This window comes from Lissotriton vulgaris, chromosome 10, assembly GCF_964263255.1.
Source record: "Lissotriton vulgaris chromosome 10, aLisVul1.2, whole genome shotgun sequence".
NCBI lineage: Eukaryota > Metazoa > Chordata > Amphibia > Caudata > Salamandridae > Lissotriton > Lissotriton vulgaris.
In genome coordinates, this window is record NC_141698.1 from 1,046,788,215 (window position 1) to 1,046,812,499 (window position 24,285).

Genomic DNA, 24,285 nt, shown 5'->3' on the forward strand with positions numbered 1-24,285 from the left:
ATCCTTTGAAGGATGCGGAGGCGGGAAGAAGGAAGGGAGGGTGATGGACTGCCCGATGTGAAAGGCCGAAACAACCTTGGGCAGGAAAGAAGGTCTAGTCCTCAGAACCACCTTATCAGGATGAATGGACAGGAAAGGAGGTTGGACAGAAAGAGCCTGGAGCTCACTCACTCTCCTGGCAGAGGTGATGGCAACCAGGAAAGCCGTCTTTAAAGTCAGGAGACGGAGAGGACAAGAATGAAGGGGCTCAAAGGGAGCACACATCAGGAAGGTCAGAACCAGGTTCAAATCCCACTGAGGCATCACAAACGGAACAGGTGGAAACATGTGAGTGATGCCTTTTAAGAACCGAGTTACAATCGGGGATTTGAACAAAGAAGGCTGATCAGGAAGCCTCAAAAAGGCTGAAAGGGCAGAAAGGTAGCCCTTGATAGTGCCCAGAGCAGAGCCCTGCTGGGCAAGAGAAAGAAGAAACAGAAGAACCTCCGAAAGAGGGGCAGAGAGAGGATCCACAGCCTTTGCTGTACACCATGCCACAAATCTGTTCCACCGACAGGCGTATACCGACTTAGTGGAGGGACGCCTGGCTGCCAGAATAACATCACAGACTTCAGGAGGCAAGTCAAATGGCCTCAACTGCCGCAGCTCAATCTCCAAGCATGGAGGTGGAGACTGGACAGGTTCGGGTGGAGGACCGTCCCCTGCTGCTGCGACAGAAGGTCCTCCTGAAGGGGCAGGCGGATCGGGGGACCGACTGACATGCTGAGTAGCTCGGGATACCAGTACCTTCGAGCCCAGTCCGGAGCCACAAGGATAACTTGGGCCCGGTCGCGCCTGATCTTCTTCAGCACTCTGGGCAGAAGTGGTATAGGCGGAAAGGCGTATAACAGACCGCAACTCCACTCGCGCCGAAAGGCGTCGCCGTGCGAGTGCCGTCTTGGAAACTCCAACGCGCAGAACTGATGACATTGCGCGTTCTCTTCTGTGGCGAATAGATCTAACCAAGGCTCTCCCCATTGCAGAAAGATGCCTTGCGCCACGTCCGAGTTCAGACGCCATTCGTGATCCATCGAGCACCGACGGCTGAGTTCGTCCGCCCTGGCGTTCAGAGAACCTGCCAGGTGTTGAACCGTCAGAGTCACGCCCTGACGTTCCAGCCATTGCCAGAGGCGCAGAGCCTCCTGGCAAAGGGTCCACGACCCCACTCCGCCCTGTTTGTTGCAGTACCACATGGCGGTGGTGTTGTCGGTGAACACCTGCACCACACTCCCGTTGACAAAGGGGAGGAATGCCTTCAGTGCCAGACGAATCGCCCGCAGCTCCAACAGGTTGATATGGAGCCGGGACTCCGCCGGAGACCAGATGCCTCTGATCTCTGCCTCTCCCAAGTGGCCACCCCAGCCCTGGAGGGACGCGTCCGTCACGACAACGTTCTCCGGTTGGGGAAGGGAGAGGGACTTGCCCCTGACCCAATCGCGGTCCGTAAGCCACCACTGCAGTTGTCTCGCAGTGCCCTCCGAGATCAAGACGTGGTCGGACAAGTTGCCCTGATGCTGAGCCCACTGAAACTTCAGGTCCCACTGCAGAGCCCGCATCCGCCACCGGGCGTGATGCACCAGAAGGATGCAGGAAGCCATCAGTCCCAGCAGCCGCAGCGTCAACCTGACCGAAACCCGGGATAGCGGCTGAAAGATGGGAATCAAAGCCTGAATATCCCGAACCCGCCGTTCCGGAGGATAAACCCGAAACTGCGCCGAGTCCAGAACCGCTCCGATGAAAAGGAGCTTTTGAGAGGGACACAGGTGTGATTTCGGCACATTGATGGAGGACCCCAGGTCGTGCAAGAGGTCTGCCGTCATCTGAAGGTGGTGGACGACTGTCTGGGGCGAGCCCGCCTTCAACAACCAGTCGTCTAGGTAGGGGAAGACTGAAACCCCCAACCTGCGCAGATGGGCTGCGACCACCGCCATCACCTTTGTGAACACCCGTGGGGCGCTGGTAAGGCCGAAGGGGAGCACGATAAACTGAAAGTGCTCCAGGCCTACCGTGAACCGCAGGTAACGCCGGTGGGCCGGCAGGACGGGAATGTGAAAATAGGCGTCCTGCAAGTCCAACGCTACCATCCAGTCTTGTGGGTCTAGAGCAGCCAAGACCTGAGCTAACGTCAACATCTTGAACTTCTCCTTCCGGAGGAAGCCGTTGACGTTCCTTAGATCCAAGATAGGACGTAGGCCCCCCTTGTCCTTCTTGGGCACCAGAAAGTAGTGGGAATAGCAACCACGCCCTACTTCTGGCCCAGGAACGCGCTCGATGGCCCCCTTGGCCAAGAGGGCCGTAACTTCCTCCTGCAGAAGTGTCAAGTGGTCCCCCGACACACGGTGGTTCTGCGGTGGCATGGCTGGAGGAGAGGTCTCGAAGGGGAGGGAGTAGCCCCTTCGGACGATCTGCAGCACCCACCTGTCCGAAGTGATCGTGCGCCAGTGAGCGTGGTGATGGCGAACCCTGCCACCCACTGGCGTCACATGGGGCCGAAAGCACGGACTAGGAGGATTTTGGGGTAGATGCTGCGGGGGAAGGTGTGGTCTGACCCCGCCGTTGTCCCCGACCGCCACCACGGCGGTTTCCACGGCCGCCACCGCGTTGAAAGGATTGTTGCGGCGCGTGGCTGGCAGCACTTGTGGGGGCGCCCCTTCCTTGGCCACGAAAGGGACGAAACGAACCCGGTTGCTGACGCTGGGTCGAGAGACCCAAGGACTTGGCCGTGACCCTGGAGTCCTTGAAGCGTTCCAGCGCGTGGTCCGCCTTGTCACCGAACAGGTGACAGCCATCAAACGGCATGTCCATCAAGGTATTCTGGACATCAGCCGAAAAATTGGCGGATCTCAGCCAGGCGTGGCGACGAATCGCCACCGTCGTTGACATAGCTCTGCCCAGCGAGTCGGTCGTATCAAGACCACACCGTATCGAATATTTCGCTGCATCTCGGCCCTCAGCCACAGCCTGACCGAGTTTTGCCCGCACCTCCATGGGGCATTCTGGCAGCAGTTCCGCAACCGTATCCCACACAGAGTGGGTGTAGCGGCCCAAGAGGCAAGCGGTGTTGCAAGACCGCAGGCCCAAACTAATGGACGAGAAGACCTTCTTGCCAAATTGGTCATACCTCTTGGATTCCCGGTCGGGCGGGGCCGACGGGAATGCGGACCGGGAGGTCGAGGCCTGGATCACCAGACTCTCAGGGGTGGGGTGGGTAGACAGGAACCTGGGGTCGTCCGGACAAGGACGGTGGCGCCTGGCCACGTTCCGATCAACAGGCGCACCTGAAGCACCACAGAATATGCAGCTCCCTCCACCGATGCCACGGAAGGAGGAGAGATCAAACCAGGGTTAGGAGAGTCGTCCAGACCACTGGCATCCCCCAAGTCACCCGTCCAGTCTTGAGATCTTTGCTCTCTGTCCCCCAATCAACTTCGTCCTTCGCATTACATACAGAGTTAGGTGTGGGCTATATCTCAGATTTATTAAAACTAGCCCCAGTGATTGGTTGGATAAAAACATGGCTCAATCAGGAGCTTACTTTAAATCACACCATCTTAAAAGATTGTTTAGCCCTGGATAGAGCCCTCTACATTCCTTGGTTAAGATACGTTAAAATGCAGCTTACCTTGGCAGGCCGTCCGGAGCTCTTCTCTTCCCCAGAGGGGATAACTTATGGCGATATAAAATCAGTCAAAAACACCCTGACAAATTTATATGCCATGGAAAGGGAAGAAGTAGAGCTAAAAAAGATTATGGTGAGGAAACATTGTATGCTCTCCTTAGCTTCAGGAATGGAACCTTATCTCCTTTTTACTACAAATTCCTATCATCGCTTTCTCTTAACGAGATTCCGCTTTGACTTAATTCATTTTGTACTGGGTAACTTCAAATCTTGGTCGCGACCTGAGGATGCCGATCCATGCGACTGTGACCACTTCTCGATACAGGACACGATGCACTTTATTATGTTCTGCGGACATTACACTGAGATTAGGAAAAGTTATCTGCTCCCTATTTTACGTCACCAGGGCTTCATTCAGGTTAAACCAGCCCTGTTGTTTTTGCAGCTCCTCCCCAATGTAAAAGTAGCTTTCTCAGTGGCTAGTTTTTTGGTTGCAGGTGCACGTCTAAATAAGCACCGCACAAGGCACAGGCACCTTATCTTCGACAAATGAACTTCCTCTCTTCTCTATTTTCCTAAATGAATTGTGCTCAATAAACCCTTCTTTTTAGCTTTTTTAGATATTTATGTACGTTGCATTGCAGCTTATCTGTTTTTATAATATTGATTGAATGTTTTAGATTTGTTAAAATGTTTTGTGCTTCAATGAAATTGTATTGTAACCATGTCATGTAACAATGCTTGCTCTTTTATGATTTTCAATAATCGAATAAAGAAAATTGACTGACTGACTACTGGCACTCGCGTGACAGAGGGTCCTCGGACCCCTCCCAACCTTCACCGAACTCTTCATCATCTCCGTATTCGGAGTCAATGATGTAGACCGGGTCCTCGGGGTTCATGGGCCCCATCGGCGCCGGGACCGGCGTCGAGCGACGCCCGTCCGGCCCCGCATCCGGCGTCGGTGAAGGTAGGGGAACGGCGCCGCCCGGAGCCGGCGCCGGAGCCCCAGTGCCGCCCGAAGCCGGCACCGAGGAACCGGCGCCGCGCGGAGGCGGAGCCGCGGGCAACCCCGATGGAATCGGCGCCGGGTTGGATGGGCGTCCATCCGGCGTCGACCCCGAAGGCCCTAGCGGCGCCGCCGGCGGCGCCGGAATCGGAGCATCCGACGGCGTCGAGGTAGGGTCAGCAGAACCGCTAGGGCCCCTGGACGGGTTCACTGGGCCCGTAGGCGCCGTGGAACCCGCCGGAGGAGACAGGGCCCTGCCATGAGGAACGCCTCTACCTCCTCAGGCGTCGCACCGTGCCCCGGGACCTGAGGGTATGGGGCAGGCCGCGCCGGCGACTCTCGCGGAGCCGCGGGGTTGGGGTCACCCGAACCCCCGGCCGCATCGCGCGAGCGTCGGGGGGAGTCGGGGGTACGATGACGACGCCCCGACCTCTTGTGTTTCTTACCTGACGAGGATGACGAGTGGTGTCGACTTCCGGAACGCTCGGCGCGGCCCCGCGACCGCTCCCTCGAACGCTCTCTCGACCTCCGGCCGGACCGGGACCGCTCCCGGTCCCGACGTGGGGCCGACACCCGGAGCTCCAGTAGCTTGCGGGACCGCTCCCGTCTAGCTTTGCTGGTGAGGGCCCGGCAGTCGACGCAGGAGTCCACGTCGTGGTCGGGGCCCAGACACCGGAGACAGAGGCGGTGATGGTCTGTGACCGACATCGTGCGCTCACAGTCATCACAGTGCTTGAACCCAGGCATCCTAACAGGCACAAAGTGATAACAACTCGAAAAAACTTGGTCAAAGACCGGAGTACTGCTCTTCAGATCTGCGTCCACTGGCGCGGAAAAAAGAAGAACTGACGTCAGCGCGCGGAGGCGGCGTCTATATACTCCAGCGACGTCATCACGGCGCACGACGCCAACGACAGACGCGGAGCCGCAGGGGACGCCTGCAGACGACGCCTACCGACGCGCAGGGGTACTGCTACGCAAAAGTTTCCGGATCCAGACTGACGCCTGGGGATATTCTAAGGTAAGGAATCTAACACTAACGTGTTTCTTTCAGATTGTGGTTTTGGAATGAAGACTGGTAGTTCCACTGGCTGATTGATGTGGAATGCTGAAATTACTTTAGGCAAGAACTTTGGGTTTGTTCTAAGAACCACTTTATTTTGGTGTAGCTGCATAAATGGTTCTTGTATTGTAAATGCTTGCAACTCACTTACTCTTCTGAGTGAGGTAATAGCTATAAGAAAGGCCACCTTCCATGTGAGGAATTGTATTTCACACCTATGCATAGGTTCGAAAGGTGGTCCCATTAGTCTGGTAAGTACTATGTTGAGATTCCAGACTGGGGCAGGCGGTAGTCTTGGTGGAATGACTCTTGAGGCCTTCCATGAAAGCTTTTATTGCTGGTACTTTAAACAGGGAAAGATGTTGTCTGTTTTGTAGGTACGCCGCTATAGCTGCAAGATGTACTCTAATAGAGGTGTAGGCAAGGTTACATTGCTGCAAGTGTAGTAAATAGCAAATAATCTGTTTAGTGGATACGTCCAGAGGGTTGATGTTGTTACTGTTACAGTATACAGCAAACCTTTTCCACTTTGCTGCATTGCATGCTCTGGTGGTAGGACGTCTTGCTTGCTTAATGATTTCCATACAGTCTGGAGGTAAATCCAAGTATCCAAATTCTATGACCTCAGGAGCCAGATCGCTAGGTTCAATTGTTTAGGATCTGGGTGCATTATTTCTTCATGGTTCTGTGTAAGGTGCATGGGTAATCTCAAATCTTTGATGTGGCACCTGTGAGAGTTGCAGTAGCGTGGTGAACCACGGCTGTCTTGCCCACGTGGGTGCTACTAGTATCATTGTCATTGAATGTTGTTTCAGTTTCCGAACCACTAATGGAATTAGTGGGAGAGGGGGAAAAGCGTAAGCAAATTTGTTGGACCAATATATCCATAGCGCATTGCCTTGGGACAGGTGGTGTGGGTACCTGGATGCGAAGTTTTGGCATTTTGCGTTCTGATGAGTGGCAAAGAGATCTATCTCTGGTTGTCCCCATCTTTGGAAGAATGGCTGCAGTATTTGGTTGTGCAGTTCCCATTCGTGTATTTGTTCTGACTCTCTGCTTAGGATGTCTGCTATCTGATTTTGAACTCCTGGTAGGTGTCCGGCTAACAGATAGATCTTCTGAGGAATGGCCCATCTCCAAATGTCCTGTGCTAGTCTGGATAGTTAGAGAGAGTGTGTCCCCGCCTGTTTTTGAATATAATACACTGCAGTCATGTTGTCTGTTCTGATCAGGACTGCTTTGTTGAGGATTTGCATTTGGAAAGTTTTTAATGCTAGAAACACTGCTAGTAGTTCCAGATAATTGATGTGCAGTCTTTTTTGCTGTACACTCCATTTTCCCTGTACTGTATATTTCTCCATATGCGCTCCCCATCCGGTGAGCGATGCACCCGCTGTCAGTATCACTTGTGGAATCGGTTCTAGGAACGACCGTCCCTTGGAAATGTTTGTTGTGTTCCACCACTTCAGAGAGCGATGTGTGCGGTCGTCTACCAACACCAGATCTGTAATTTGACCTTGAGCCTGATTCCACTGTGTTGCTAGACACTCCTGCAGTGGATGCATTTGTAGTCTGGCATATGGTAATATGGTATGAGCAGTATGCAGGAGGACATCATCCCTAACAGCTGCATGAACACTCGAGCTGTTAGTGATTGTTGTGGTTGAAATTTTTGAATCAACGTGACCATTGTTTGTATCCTGACTGGATTGGGGTATACTTTGGCTTTTTCTGTGTCTATAGTAGCCCCTAGGTATTGTTGAATCTTGTTTGGTTGACGGTGGGATTTTGTGTAGTTCACCGTAAACCCTAGCTGGTGCAGCAATTGAATGGTCTTTTGTGTGTTTTGAAGACATTCTTCCTGTGACTTGGCTTTGATTAGCCAATCGTCCAAGTAAGGGAAGACATGTATTTCTTGTCTTCTTAGGTGTGCTGCAACTACTGCTAATCAGAAAAGGGGGTGGTGATGGACAGAGTATCTGAATTAAGCAGAACACTCGTACCCAGTCAACAGATCAGGGCTTGATCCATCACCGTTTTTTAGCTCACTACACCATCCCAGCTCAGAACCTGGCTATATGCAAATTAGTCTGTCCCTGGCCCAGTGCATCATGGGAACAGGGCAGACCAAACTACCAAGCTAATTCTTTTACTGGAAAGGAAACAAGCTTCCGGGGACCGGTTTCTGGCATTACAGCCGTCTTCGGCCCGGCTTGCTTGAATCCTGATGGTGCAGTGAGCAAGGGACTCATGTCTGAGCATACCCTTCCACGCTTATGGTGGACAAAACGAATCAGAAAAGGGGGTGGTGATGGACTACTGCTAGGCATTTTGTGAACACCCTTGGTGCTGTTGTGACCCCAAATGGAAGGACTTTGAACTGATAATGTTGTCCTTCTACTACAAACCTCAGGTATTTTCTGTGGGCTTTGTGAATCGGGATGTGAAAGTAAGCGTCTTTTAGATCCAGTGTAGAAAGAAAGTCCCCTTTCTTCAGTAAAGGAAGTACTTGTTGGAGCGTGACCATGTGGAAATGCTCCGAGTTTATGTATGCATTGAGAGGTCTAAGATTGGTCTTAGAGACCCGTCTTTTTTGGGGATTAGGAAGTATAGAGAGTATACTCCTGTCCCTTGCTGATGTTTTGGAACCTTCTCTATGGCATGCTTTTGTAGCAGTGATAGTACTTCTTGTTTTAACAATGTTAGATGATCTTGACTCATTGGACGCTGTCTGGGAGGATGTTTGGTGGGGTAGCTGTGAGTTCCAGGCAATAACCATGTTGGATAATCTGTCTCACCCACCTGTCTGATGTGATGTTTTCCCAGACAGGTAGGAACTGTGATAAACGTCCCCCGACCGGTGTTATATGGTCTGGGGGGAGTTGTATTAAGTCACTGTTTTGGGGTTGGGGAGTTGCGGTTGTTAATATTTCCGCGACCTCTACCCTTGTTGTTGTTACCTCTGTAACTGCCTCTTGAATTACCTCTGGGTGATGTTGGTGTAAAAGAGGTAGATTGTTGGCTTGTGCCTGTATTTTTTGACCCCCCTCTATAGGTGGACCTACGAAAGGAACCTCTTTGAGTTGGCTGTTGTAATGCTCTCATTGATTTAGCCGTTTCTGTGTCTTTTTTCATCTTTTCTAAAGTCTCATCTGTTCCTGAGCCGAAAAGTGTTTTTTGGTCAAAAGGTTGGTTCAATAAAGATGTTTGTACTTCTTGTTTGAACCCTGAGACCCTAAGCCATGCATGTCTTCTTCGCATGATACTGGTGTTGATGGATCTTGCTGCAGTGTCTGCTGCGTCTAAAGCGCACTTAATGGAAGTGTTAGTTATTATCTTCCCTTCCTGTATAAGCTGGTCTGCCCTTTTTTGATGTTCCTTAGGAAGATGTGTGATGAGTTTTTCTAACTCATCATAATGCGCTCTATCATAACGTGCCAGTAGCGCTTGTGTATTAGCTATGCGCCAGCTGTTTGCTGCTTGGGATGCTACCCTTTTGCCTTATGCATCTATTAGCTTGGACTCCTTATCAGGAGGAGGAGCTTCTCCTGTAGATAATGAATTTGCTCTTTTACGAGCGTTTGTAACTACAAGCGAGTCCAGAGGTACTTGTCCTTTGATAAATATTGGGTCCATTGGGGCTGCCTTATATTTTTTATCAATTCTTGAGTTTAATACCCTAGCCCTCACAGGGTCTTTGAATATGTCTGTTGTGTAATTGAGAAGACCCTTTAGCATAGGTAGTGTGCCTGATGTTCTTTGTGCAGCAGGTAGCGTTTCTAAAAGGAAATCCTCTATTTGAGGTTCGGTATGTAAATCTACCTTATGGTATTTAGCTGCCCTATTAATCAACTGCACAAAACTTGTATTATCATCAGGTGGTGAAGGTTTTGAGGGGTATAATTGTGGGTCGTTATCATCGTCTGACCCTGCATCATAATTTTCCCATGGGTCTTCCTCATCTGGGATAGTGTCGTCATCTCCATTAGGTTCTCCCTCCCCTGCATCACTGTCTACATCTGTTTGAGGTGTATATGGTCTTGGTGTAGAAGGTGGAGGAATAGTTGGCCTAGTGTGAGGAATAGAAGAACAGGGTGAGTCTCTAGGCTGAGGAGAAAGGGGAGGAGTTGTATTTGTCCCCATTGTTCTCTTTTTAGGAGGAAGAGTTTTGTCATCTAGTTCATTCTTCCTCTTTTTCAGTGATTTTGTCACCACTTTGCCAGTTTGCGGATCGATAAACAAAGTCTTTTGTTTAGGATCTGTCTGCTGCTGTCTGTGTCGGTACCGAAGTTTTTGGTTCCGAAAGGTGCCTTTGCTTCTGACGTCAATGTTCTGTGTTTTTGGCACCGAGAATTTGCTCGATTCCGATTTTTTCGGTGTCGAGTAAGTCTTCGACGTCGAAGCATGTTTCGGTTTCGACATGGAATGTTTCGATGCCGAGCTTTCTTTTGTATGGAGCTTCGGTGTCGATGTCGACCGCGTCTCGGATCCGACATGGTGGGAGGCCGAGAGTTTCTGTTTCTGTTTCGTTGCCGGGCCCGAAGGCGGGGCGTCGGAAACTTTCTTCGGTGGTCTGACCGGGCTCGAGGGTGGGGTCGGTACCACACGGGGTCGGTTTTTTGGTAAGGGGACGTCGTCACTCACGGTTTGTTGGACGTCGATTTCCTCGACATCAGACTCGTCCCCTTCCGACCCCGACTGGTCTTCATGTTCCTCTTCTTCTTCTTCGAGGAGCTGGTCTTCGAACAGCTCCGGGATTGCCTCCGACTGCATTCTTGAAGCCTTGTGTCTTCGGGCTCGACGGTTTCTAATAGTCGACTTGGAGGAGAACGCTGCCCAGGCTTCGCAGTCCCTGGATTCGTGTTCAGGCGATAGGCAGAGATTGCACACCTTGTGTAGGTCTTTGTGTGGGAACTTAGCACCACACGTTGGACATCTCTTAAATGGAGTCCTTTCCATGGACTCCGGGCTGGAATACGTCGAGAAAGGCCTCCCGGTCTTGTCGACGTAGAAGAAAATGTTTATTGTTGGAGTCGAAACGCGTTGGAATGGGAATGAAATCGCGTTCGATAACAATACCGTCGAATTGGAAAGGGAATACACGCCGAAATATCACTTTTTCTCGAAGTCGATCTGGAGCGCTTCGATCCTCATCCGAACCCGATGGCGGAAAAAAACAATCTAAGGATGGAGCGATGCCCATGCGCACTAGCACCCAAAGGAGGAGTCACCAGTCTTGTGACGACAAAAGACTTCAACAGAAAAACAAGTGCAATCATCCGAGCCCAACACCAGATGGCGATCTATTCATAATGTACCATCTGCAGCCCATATGCCTCGAACATATATTTTTAAAAACCTATTTTAATTTGATTTTGTAACCTACATAGTAGTGTCAATAGGACAATTCAATTCATAGTATTACAGTGGATGTCATCACACAGACTAATTACCCCATATTACATCACTCAAGACATCTTCTATAAGCACATAACATAAGCATATGACAGTAGTTCTTATATTTGGCAAGGATGTCTCCATCTGGCCACCCTGCGCTTGTACTTTGTCCTACACGTGGGGTCGCATTACAAAAGGTGCCCTGGGGCACTTTGGTATTATAGAAGGAGGTGCCGACTCTTGTGGGTCCCCTTCGCTAATACCGATAGCTCTGAAGCATTTAAAGCGCCAGCGCTATCAACAGAGGGTATTCCCTCATTTGCATAGGAGCGTGCCCTATGCAAACCCCTGACTGCACCCGCCTGCAAGGGGATCTCTAAACCCCTTTGAAAGTGTAGGTGGGTGATGCCTGCATTAAGAAAACATGGAGCGGCTGCTCCGTGTTTTCACATGAATGCGCTGCCCCCAGGGCAGCACAAGTTCGTGGCAGTCCTGGGGGCAGCCATTCACCATAATGGGGAGGATTAGCATTATTTGTGCCCGGAGCACCTTTTCAAAGGTGCGTCAGGCGTAAACAATGCCAGAACGTAATACAGCCCCTGTAGAGTCTGCAAACAATGTAGGAGTCTGCTTTACTTTTCCACTCAAAATAAGCATGCAGCTGTCATCTGTTTCAAAATCCTAAGAATGCTGCGGAAAGTCCTCCCCTTGCTTTCTTCGCAAACCCGCAAAAGTACTCCAGACACTTACTTCTCCAGGGTGAACTATGGAAACTCCGTTCCCCATTACCTATTTCAATGTCTTCAAATTGTGCAAAACTCAGCTGCAAGCTTATTTTTTAAGCTTCCACCAGCACATGTTTATTTCCTCTCATCTTGCCAAACTTATGCTTGTTGTCCATATGCTAACGGATCATTTTCAAAGTTCTAAATTTCACTGACCAGTCATCAATGCCAGGCGTACATAGTTCAGGGAAAAAATTCTCTCAATATCGTTCACCTGGTTTACTTCACCAAGCATTCAGCATTAAACAAATTGTCCCACGAATTAAACGCTGAAGGCAAGACAGGCAGTTTCTTATTCTACTTGGCTGTTTAATTTTGGAATGCATCCCATTGATATCTGTCCTACTCTCAAGCTCTTCCGTAAAACACTAACAAAGGGGCTATTTGTGGAACTAATCTTCCTCTATGGAGGCTGTGTATTGTAGAACCGAACGCCTCGGGCTATCAATTGCGCTCCACAAAACTATATCACCACCATCAGGAACTTCAACTATCAGATGGCCATTAGATGCAGAACACCCTTCTGTGCCACATTGTTCATATTCTGCAACAGAATTATCACAACTGTAAATATCAGTCAACACTTCGTCTTTATGCACTATTTCAATGCATAGTGGTCACAAGTGAACTGGATGACCGGTGTGTACAGTGCACAGCAATGTAGCTGCACTCCTGTTGTACAAGTGGCAAGTACAATACCACTGCATAAAAGGACTGCTTGACAATGCACTGCATCTTTGTACATGCTTGCACAGTATGGTGCCCGGATGGATAGCAGCACAGATACTCAGTCTCAGCCCAACTAATTGATTTATGGAGTAGGTGGTGCAACTGGATATTTTTACAAGACAAGTTGCCAGGATGAGGCAGGCAATTGAGACAAGAGACAAGAGCAATGGAAAGGTGAGCTAAGTGGTTAGTCATGGTTTATGACTGGGAACCTGATACTGGAAATGGCAGGGCACAGCTGAGACTGGACTATGGTGACTCAGGCTGAAAAAATGCACCATGTCCTAGACTTGCTGGGAATCAAGACTGAAGAACACACTAATGATTGTGACAGAACGACCTGGCCTTGCTGGGAATCGTGATTGAAGTACGCACCAATTACTGTGATAAAATGCCCTGCTCTTGCGGATTGTTAGGAATAAGAATGTACTGCAGGAATAACCAAGAACAAGCATTTACAATACAATGGTTTCACCTTTGGAAAAGTTAGAGCTATTGGCATTGTAAATGACAAAATTTGTATTTATGTGTTGGTTTTGAAAACAAATAAATAAATGGCATTGTCATTTACATTGCCACTAGCTTAATCTCACGCAAATGTGAGACCTATTGTACCCTACGGACGAGCTCAGCAGACAGCAAATACTACCACACACACACACCCAGAGCCACACACACACACACACCCAGAGCCACACACACACACACCCAGAGCCAGCCACACACACACACCCAGAGCCACACACACACACACACACACACACACACACACCCACACCCACACACCAAGAGCCACACACACACCCACCAAGAGCCACACACACACACACACACCCACCAAGAGCCACACACACACACACACACACCCACCCAGAGCCCCCCACACACACACACACACACCCACCCAGAGCCACACACACACACGCACCCAGAGCCACACACACACACACCCACCCAGAGCCACACACACACACACCCACCCAGAGCCACACACACCCACCCAGAGCCACACACACACACACACACACCCAGAGCCACACACACACACACCCAGAGCCACACACACACACACCCAGAGCCACACATACACGCACCCACCCAGAGCCACACACACACCCACCCACACCCACACCCAGAGCCACACCCACCCACCCAGAGCCCCACACACCCACCCAGAGCCCCACACACCCACCCAGAGCCCCACACACCCACCCAGAGCCCCACACACCCACCCAGAGCCACACACACCCACCCAGAGCCACACACACCCACCCAGAGCCACACACACCCACCCAGAGCCACACACACTCAGGAGAGCAAGCACAGCGAGGGGGCAGGGAAGCAAGCACAGCGAGGGGGCAGGGAAGCAAGCACAGCGAGGGGGCAGGGAAGCAAGCACAGCGAGGGGGCAGGGAAGCAAGCACAGCCAGGTGGCAGGGAAGCAAGCACAACCAGGTGGCAGGGAAGCAAGCAGAACCAGGGGAAGGGGAACCAGGGGGGGGGGGAGCAAGCACAGCCAGGGGGCGGGGAAGCAAGCACAGCTAGGGGGCAGGGAAGCAAGCATGGGCAGGGAAGCAAGCACAGCCAGAGGGCAGGGAAGCAAGCACAGCCAGGGGGCAGGGAAGCAAGCACAGCCAGGGGGCAGGGAAGAAAGCACAGCCAGGGGGCAGGGAAACAAGCACAGCCAGGGGGCAGGGAAGCAAGCACAGCCGTGTTTCCAGTGCTTGGCTATTCTGAACAAACCACACGCGAGGGTGTTACCATCATAAATTGATTACTGCAAATATTCCTCTCATAAATGTACAGCTGCTAGCTCCAGTAATGTGGATACATATAAATGTTGATATCTTTTAAAAGGAAAAATGTATACAATTAATTTTTAACTATTTTGAATTATTCCTTTATCAATTCGTACTGTGATAACTACTTGTACTTTTATGCATTTACTCAATGTGAATAAAGTTATTTGACTGATTGATTGACTCAGTTCGTCATCCCACCTTTGTACCAGCGTCAGAGAAACACTCGACATTACCTTTAATACGAAGCTCACACCTGTGACACCCGGCACATTTCCTCCTTGCCAAGTTAAAATGCCCCCTAAACGCCCATAATGCGTCACATGATGTCATGATGTGAAACTCAGGGCAACATGTTGCACACCCAAGTCTGTTCCATGCCAAACACAGTGAGGTCAGCATCAGAACCATAACATTTGGTGACATTTTGTTTTAATGCCATGCTAGGTACCATGTACGCATTTTAATGCACACTGTTCCATGGAGCTGCCAACCACAATGACATGCTCAGCCCATTCCAACTCCTTAAGGATCCTCAGCAGAGGCCTGGCTTCCCTTATGCCAACTCCAAAAGTTCACTTCATCCTGTTTTGATGCCAAGTCACGCTCAACAAATGCCACGGTGTCATGATGCCAGCCCCAGAGTCACCTTCATCACATACCAGCCGGTCCTGTGGCTATTCCAAATGACACAATATAAACACCAACCGCATAGACGCCATCAGCACATGCCCCTTATGCCAGCCACGCAGACACATTCAGCCCATGCCAGCCTACTCTCATGTCAAACCCAGAAAACACTCTTCGTATGCCATTCCTCGTTAATGCCAACCTCAGAGTAACACTCAGCACGTGGCTTCCTACCTTATGGCAACTGGAAAGACACATTCAGCACGTAATGCCTACCTCCGAGGAATACCCAGCACATGCCATGGTGCCCTCATTCAAACCCATGCCTACTTTGGGCATGCCATCTTAACTTAATGACAACTCATGAAAGCACTTGGTACATTCCATCCTCTCCTTTAAACACCTCTGAACTCTGCCAGGGGGCCATGATGCCAAACCCAGGGTTACATTCTGCACATGATGCGAGCCTGTCTTAATGACAACCTCTGGGGGCGCGATCACGACATGCCACCATCTTGCTCAGAGTCACCCACAACACATTGTACAGCCCGGATGCCACTGGAGAGGCAGTTCAGAGTCGCCAAACAAGTACCTCCTGACAGCAGTGCCCCGGGCCGCCACCCGCCATCAGCTGCCCCCTTACCGGTCTGGGCGCGCAGCACAGGATCCCAAAGGTGAGCCAGAGCAGGGTTCGCGGTGGCGCTGGGTGCCAGGGTGCCATGGTGGCGCACCCTCCCGCGCTGGATAGGACGCCGCCTGTCGGCCGGAACTATCCCTTGCTCTCCAGACTCCCCAGCCAGGTTAGGCTCCCTACGACAGCCCTGCAGCGGCAAGAAGCCCTCCTGACGCTATCTGATGCTGGGGTAGGGGACCCTCTTCCACACAAGGCACCTCAGACTCCAGCCATGCTGTCTCCGCTCTGCAGCGCAGGGTTCAAATCCCTCCTGGACTCACACGCCCCGCTCTGGCAGGCAGTCAGCGGCACGCCCCGGGCTCGCCCACCCGGCACGTCCTGCAGTCCAAGCAGCAGCAGCAGCCGCCCTCGCAGCCCCGGGCCGCCTCCAGAGCGAGGCTCTCAGCCCCCGGCTCCAGGAGGCGTGGGCTGACACAGGCTGAGGCGGCTGCTACCTGGACGGGGCGTCCACGGGAAGCGCCGCGGAGTTTGGAAGAAGATGATAGCGAGGATCGGGGGCCGGCGGCGATGATGTGACAATGTGACATTTAATGAGTCCACCAGCTCAGACCTACAAAGTAAACAACCAGAAAACAAAGACAAGCCACGGACGTACAAAATGCCGCTTCCCACTTCTGCAAAACACACGTTCAAAATGGCCAAAACATGCAGAGGGAAAAAAAAAAACACCCGCCCACCGCCGCAATGACGTTCTAAAAGGGGCGGGATGAGTAAAAATCGCCGGAACGCCCACGAATCTGCTCCGGCAATGACGGACATATCTCTCTTCCAATGGCTAGCCTCCATTTATGGAGCTAGCCAATGGAAGAGAAGGCGGGACAAAGCCAGTACTGTTCTAACATTAGATTTCGCCTGCGCCAACGCTGCTGCGCAGCGGATCGCCAGGCGAAACCTAAAAAGTACACAGTAATGATTGGAACACAAGTGTCAGGGCTAAGAATGAGCTGGAGGAAGAATCAAGACAACAATACAGAGCAGCGATTGGGACACAATGCCCTGGCTATGAATGAACTGTTAAAAAAAGGAGAGCAAGAGCAACAGTTTTTGAGCACCTGATACAAATGAGTTCGCAATAAGGCTGATGATTCATGACAGTTAGAAAGAAGGAGTTTAGAGAGCAATGATTCGCGAATGTAGCTTAACAGACAAAATATGCAAGGTACCAGGTCTGTGTGATTTTGTCTTGATAACTGTGGCTAACAAATATCAAACTATTATCTTTGTGGGTCAACAATGCAGAAGTCTGCTATTTGTTGTGTCTGTCTAGATTTATGGTGGCTCGGTTAGATGTAAGAAATTGCCCAGCTATGATGGTAGAACTGTTTCACCTATGCAGAATAAAGATTCTCACACATTATTAAGTGTTCAGTGTCCAGCTGGGTGTATGATGGACTGGCAGTAAGCCTGGAGGTTGGTGGGTAATCCAGAACTTTCCCAGTCTAAGTGAAGAGAGTGTACTCCGTGTAGGAGCTGCTATATAACCCCTTGGCCCTCATGAGAAGGGTTACTGAGTTTTCTTGTCCGACATATTGCTTGCAGCAGTAAAGGAGAGTGTGGCCTACCTCTAAATTCAGTTTATGCAGCAATTATTTGGGGAACAACTAGAAAAGAGGGAAGGTCACGTCACCCATCATAATGGATGGGGAACCAACAAAGGATGACATAATCGAAGTAGGGCTTTTTGCTTTGGAAGGTCTGCAAATTCTGACAGCGACTGTAGCTTGAAGTCTTCGGAGTCTCAGAAACACTGGGTCAAATTATGGAGGAAGTTGTCTATGTGCATATCGACAAGCAAGTTCAAACTAAAGGGAGCAAAAGGTCACACGTTTTTATATGAGGTGTGGAGGGCACTCCAATTTACAGCCGATGAGAGAAAATTAGTCACACAGTCCACTTTGGGATTGCAAGTGGAGGAGAAACTGAATATGTACTGCCAACAAAGTGACAAATTTAAATACTGTTTGTGATCTTGAGGATGATATCAAGGAACTGGAAAGAAAGTTATGGCAGTTAATGGATAGACATGAGTAACTAAAGAATAACTTCCTTCATTATGTAAGAACTCATTCAGGTAAAGGGGGTAGCTTTTGGGGTTACCACCAAAAAGGCAGCGCAGCACCCAAATAGTTTGCTACCACAGATTCATGAGACGGTTGTATGTCTAAACAACGACTTCCTAAACCACGGCTTCCTTAACCTCGAAAGCCTAACCACAAGATTTTCTCAACCACTACCTTTTTTTAACACGACTTTCCTAAACCACGACATTTTACATCTCGTGTTTTGCCAGTAGATGGCACTATTGTAATTACAATTCTTCTTGAGTGAACCACTCGTAACAAATAAACGGATCTAAATCTACTTTTTTTTTGTTTTACTACGCATACCATTAGCTTTTATTTTTTTTCTCCTTTTTGGGGGGGGGGGGGGGGGGGGGGGGAAGAGACCCCCCCCCCCCCCCCCACCCTAATGTTCCCTTAATTCTGAGGAGTGTAATGGAGAGACTCGTGGTTCAGGGAAGTCGTGCAGTTCCGGCTTCGTTGTTCAGGTAAGTCGTTATACAATTATCGTTGTTAAGGATGTTTCCCTCAAGAGACATATCAGGTGACAGATGGGAATGTCATCCCAGAGGGTAAGATGTAAACTATTTAGAGAACATCCCTGAACACCAGGTAACACATCTGAGATAATCTGAATATGCAGGTCTGGGGTGAGGCTGAGGATGCTTCCAAGTGGAGATTGACAAAGGAGATACTTCAGAGGCTGAGGAAATATCTGATCTATATAGTGAAACATAGCAACAAATAGGATTTTTTTAGGCAAAGTCAAGGCACCTTCTGAGTTCACACCCGATGTACTGATATTTTCTGTCTGTTTGTGGGAAGGGAAAAGAAACTGTAGCTATCGAGTCTGCGGCAATCCTTCTTACAGTGCTCATTAAAAGTATCCGAAGACCTAGAGAAGGTGGCTTCCAGAGAAGGGTGACAGTAAAAAGATTTTTGTAGTTGGTTGGATAATATTTGGAAGGGATACCCCAGTCCTTACACTGGCTAGCCCTAGTGGTAGCTGCAATGGATCGAAGAAGAGAGGGAAGGGGTTGAGGGCATGGTACAGAATAAAGGATGTAATTTTTGGAACAGGAAGAATTAAAGATGAAAGATGATGCGATTCTAGTCAAATGCTGGAGCCCTAACATAAGCACCTTTATGAGCTTGTGCATGAGAACACTGTTAGACCATGTTTTCATAATTCAACAGAGGCATACAAACAGTTCACAAATGGAGAGGTAAAACTGGACACACTAAAGAAGCAGCTGAAGGGCATAGGTACGGTGCAGGTGGCTGCAGCCACTTGAATGATAGTTATGCTGATTCCTTAGTGAGGAATCATACCTATGGAGAAGCTTGGGATGAAGAGTATATATTCTACAAACCAGTGGCAAGTCACAGGCTTCAGCATCCCGTACCTTGTTTCTTTATTTTGTGGCTGCATTACAGTTAGTTTTGTGGGTCAGACTAGAACTACCGACATGCAGCGGTGGGCTTTTCTCCTTGAGGTGCATGAAAAACCTTCATGCACCAGGAGGTTGGTTGGTAATTTGGAGCCTGCCACTCTCCTGTCCTAACAAAGAAAAGTGTCTCAGGACATTAGCTATTAGGCAACCTCATGGCCCTGTGAGAATGGACACTGAATTTTCTGGCCACACAAATTGGTGGCAGCAGAAGATTTATTACTTTCTGATATTAGTCTGCAGAGAATGAGGAGAAAATGAGAGATCACGCATAACCATGTGTGTCATTTTGCGAACAATGGGCGGTTTTACAATTAGGAAGATAACCCACAAGATATATGTGGTGCAGAAGAGTAAGGCAATTTTAGGTTGTTACATCAAGCAGGTTTGTAAAGGAGTTCAAATGGGGAAATCTCACATTTGAGCTGTGGAAGAAAGATTCAGCATATAAGATGTAGGTTAGTTAAGAGCTTGAAGTTGGATAAACTTAGAAAGTGGCCGCTGACCACAAAGTAAAGTGCAAGTTAAGGTTTGGATTTCACTTACTTGTTGTTACTTGTTGCATACCATATCAAAAGAATCTCTGCATTGAGCAACAAGGGCGGCTGAAGCCCAAGGTTAGATTTAGATGTAATGGCTAAGTACTCTTTAAAACAGTATCACTATTTCCTAAAAGACAGATCTCACAGGTGCACGCACAGCCACAAAAAGCGGTGCAGCCACACACAGGAGATCAGGGAGCAAGAACACAATGTGTCAGTCACATACAGAACAGCAGAGTAACCAGACAAAGGTGACTAGAGAACAAGCAAACGAGATACTGCAAAAGCAGGAGAACAGGGCTGCTACACAAGGAAATTAGAGAGAAACCACACGGCAGATAAGGCACCCTTACTTGAGATAAGTGAGCAGTTACACACAGGACGACACCAATAGTGAGCTCTTCACTAGAGGCAGAGGGTGCACACTGGGGACAACCTCTGCCCAGCACAGCCCAGAGAAGAGGAAATAAAAACATATGCAAGCACAAAGTACACAGTCATACCCTATCCAGCCAAGTGCATGCTCGTCTTTGCCAGTTCCCTCATTTATAAGGAGAATATAGATGGGTTATATTTGATTGCCAGAAGCCGCATTAGGGAATAGGACAGACCTTCTGAATTATGTAGACATGATGATAGAACAGAAAAGTAAACCACACTGAGTTTGTACCAAGTATGATGAACCACAATTCCAATATAAAATTAAAGACAGATATTCTTCCTTTAATCCTATTTTATTCACTGTTTGTTTCATATAATTAGGTGGTCTGGTTTTAACTGAAGAGGTAGTAAAACAGTCCCTCGACAGCACGTCCCATCTTTTCCAAGACTGAAGCAGTTCACCAACAAGCACATGGTGAGAATTGTACTGGATTTAGTGACTGACGATTTTTGTATTCCTATGATGGCTCATATGATCCAAACAGGGACAATTAAAAAGCAATTACAATTTCTATGTTTATGCATTTAAAACTTCATAACGTAATAAATAAATCAAGTGCAATGCATTACAACCACACCGAGAGAAGTGTTACAATAACTGAAGTATTCAAGATGTATTTCTTTTTTGCAAATCTTCGTGTAATCTCATTTTGAAATGTTCCAAGATCAGATTCCTACTTCTCACTGGGCTGGTCTACCTTAATATGGACATTACCAGTATCTCAGAACATGTTGGCTTTACCTGCAAGCTTCACTGTTTTCACTGCAGTTATCTACATTCCCCTGGCTACTGGCTTTAGAACCGTTCTCCTGCTTAGGGTCTTGCTGGTCTTCAGGAAGTAAAAGCAGAGCATTTCTTAGACAGATGGCTGCAAACTCCATGCTGGCTACAGGAATAGCGGAGGACTGCCCATCGCTTTTGGGGAAAAAAAGAAATTACAACTTCAGTACACATTATTCATATTGCAGGGTGTAAGCACAACGAGGTCTGATCTTAGAATTCCTTCCACATTTTGCTAAGGGTCACAGTAAGAAAACAGTAAAAGGTTTTTGATACTATGCTTCGTCTAGGTCATTTGTATGCTACATTAACAGATATTTACAACACTTATGCCTCAGGAACAAGTCACTACAAACAGTGTATCTTAAAGCAAAATAAGACATTATACTTACCTGCAACAATGTTTGCACTACATCAGCGGGCGATGCATGTTATCAAAGAACTAATATTAGAAACAACAAAATAAGCTCTTACATGAGACTTGAAACTATCAAAGTGCTTTAACGAGCCATACAAGATGATCTTCTTCCCTCCTGATGGTCACCTCAGACTTCCAATTCAACAGACCATTCTTCTCTGGCAGTTAGATACCTTCCCCCTTGAACAAAGCAAGTGGTGGCATTCTGCACCAACTGGATCCTCAGCTGTAATCTAGTATACAATGTACCGAAGCCTTTAGAGCCGAGGTACTAAACGTGAGTTTGAGGAAATGTAGGATTCACCTTACGAACATAAGTTAAGATGCAATCAGTAAAAAAACAGCTGTGATCGGAGGGCCCATAGACAGTTCTGTTTCAGTTTCGGCTAGAACACGACACAGGCTTTATAAACCAAAAGGCTGGCAGATGACATGAACGTGTGTTATGTGAATATGATAGTGTTAAGCGAGAGAAATAGAGCAACAAATCTATTAAGACTTTTGAATTTAAGGAGGTATAGTGTTGGAAGAAAGCCCAAAGACTGCACTCATGCAAGAAGAAATTATCACAAAGATCACTATAGCCTAAAACTCACTGTAACACTCTTCATGTTCCACATGAAAGTATAAATTCAAGGGTATGCCTTCCCACCTACTACAGGCTATAGGGAGATCTACATAACCAGTTACAGAGGCATAGGGACCCCTCTACCCCAAGATCTGGTGAACATAACATTTGTAAGACCCAGCTACCCCAAGATCTGGTGAACATAACATTTGTAAGCCAATTAACAGGACCCTGGTCCTGGTATAAAGGCATTAAATTGCACATAATCTGAAAGGCCACAGAGATCAACGAGAAGTCAAAGACACTAATGATGATAAAAGATTAACGTAACAATAATGTGGCACATGCCCAAAGATCAAGATTCAGAAGCTTGATACAGATCTTCAGATGCTTTGAAACGGACTCTAAAGAGACAAGCCCCAAAAAGGTGCAGGAACATAATGAGCAGCTATTGCGGACTCCGCAGTTTTGCTGAACTGCACTATTGTTGTTTTGGGACCTGAAGGAGGACTCAATCATTGTTCTTTATTTACGTCTCTAAGGTTCTAAATTAAATGGGGCTCTTTTCTTTTGAACTTTGCTGGGTAAATCAAGTACCAATCCTAGTTTTGGATTTCCATCTAACTTACACAAATTCACCATTAATGTGATAGAAAAATAAACTTCAAATATGAGTCTATGATTCATGTTTCAACGATGTGCATACCCATCCCCTGCTATAACTCACCAGAATCAAATAAAAACACCAAAAATAAAAAACAGACGTCTGTAGCCAAATCACTTTGGTAGCATTAATCTAACTGTTGGATGTGGCAAAAGTGGACATAAGTGTCTTTCCCAGGAATGTGGGAGTGCTAACTTTCTTCTCATCATGATCCTTTGATTTTTAAAAAGAGATCTAAATTCAACCTGTTGTTTACTGGACACTCCTACTGCTTAAAGTACACAAAATCTTCATATAATCACATACTCTGAACAGATGCTGTAACCATTAAGATGAACAGGATGACTGATCAACACGTCAGTTCAGAGTGGCAACAGGTTTAACACACCCTTAACAGGAATCTAGACAGTACCCTCAGCTCTCACCTGCAGACAATTTACCTGGGCCATTAAACCTGAGGTGGGGGGGGGGGGGGTATTAGGTGCAAGAACATCAGAAATGGAGGCGAACCCTATTATCAATGAGGTCTATAAAATGAGTAATGTATTGGCCAGACCTTGCGGTTGTATTTACTTAAATTGATTCACCCTGACAAAAAATGAGTTTATACGAGGCTACAATGCTTCATTAAATATTAGGAGACTGTTCATTGTTGTAGAAGAAACACCACTGAATTGCCACACTTTACACACTCCACCCTGGACATTAAAAAGATTTTATTGCGCTGAGCTGGTTATATCCGTTTCAGGTACTGTATTGATTTAACTGTTGTATGCTTGGTCCATGGAGAAGATCAAACTTAGTCAGACATACCGAGTGTCACGTCAAGAGGCACAACAGATGAATGTTTGCCATCTACACAGTTGACAGTATTTGTGCTGGAACCTGTATCAGCTAGATTGCGGTCAGAAGGTCAGCAGTGGGGTGGTTTTTAATAGGAGGCATTCGCCAAGTCTCAGTCTATGCAAACTACATACTGATTTTCAGTGGTCAGTGACAGAAACCCTATGTGAATTTGAGTTGGCGGAGGGATTGAATGTGAACTGAACAAAGTCTTGCCTCTTCCCGACTAGATGGGGATTAGTTCAAAATAGTGTTATCCGGGAGTATGCATGTATCAGATAGGAATCTCATACTTTGTTAGTAGGGAATTAGGGTGTACAACTCACAAATAGATATACCAGATGGTAAATTTGGAGTGCCAACTGCAGAATTGAGCCTCTGTGCAGCCTTCTGGACTACTATTGACAGTGAGGGGGAGCATTGCACTATCTAAAATCAAATCATAATGCCCCCACCTCTTATACCAGTTTGATAACCCGTCAGTATTGGTGGTGAAATCAATCTTTTGACACCTCAACTGGGTAAGTGGATAAGGAAAACAGGTCACCATAGCCATGTCTAAACGGAAATTACCAGTGACACAGGGTAGCAAAGGAACCCCGGATTTTGAAATGTATTTACCTGGGCTTCCGCTGCAATGGCGTGTGCATTGGCTCTATGATACAAACATTTCAGAAATGGGACTCCCTCAAGTCACCCACGATATGGGCACTTCCTAGATTGAGGAGGTTGGCACTGGGTTGTAATCAAAGC

General features: G+C 48.1%; 1 protein-coding gene across 4 annotated transcripts in view; it reads right to left on the reverse strand.

The window, feature by feature from the left end:
- Window positions 1-24,285, reverse strand: part of CNOT10 (CCR4-NOT transcription complex subunit 10) — a 550,184-nt gene that overhangs the window by 145,590 nt on the left and 380,309 nt on the right. For all 4 annotated transcript variants that reach the window (XM_086942099.1, XM_086942101.1, XM_086942102.1 and 1 more), the window contains one exon: window positions 21,001-21,174. In XM_086942099.1, coding sequence (XP_086798225.1) covers window positions 21,001-21,174 — 174 coding nt within the window. The remainder of the gene's footprint in view (window positions 1-21,000; window positions 21,175-24,285) is intronic.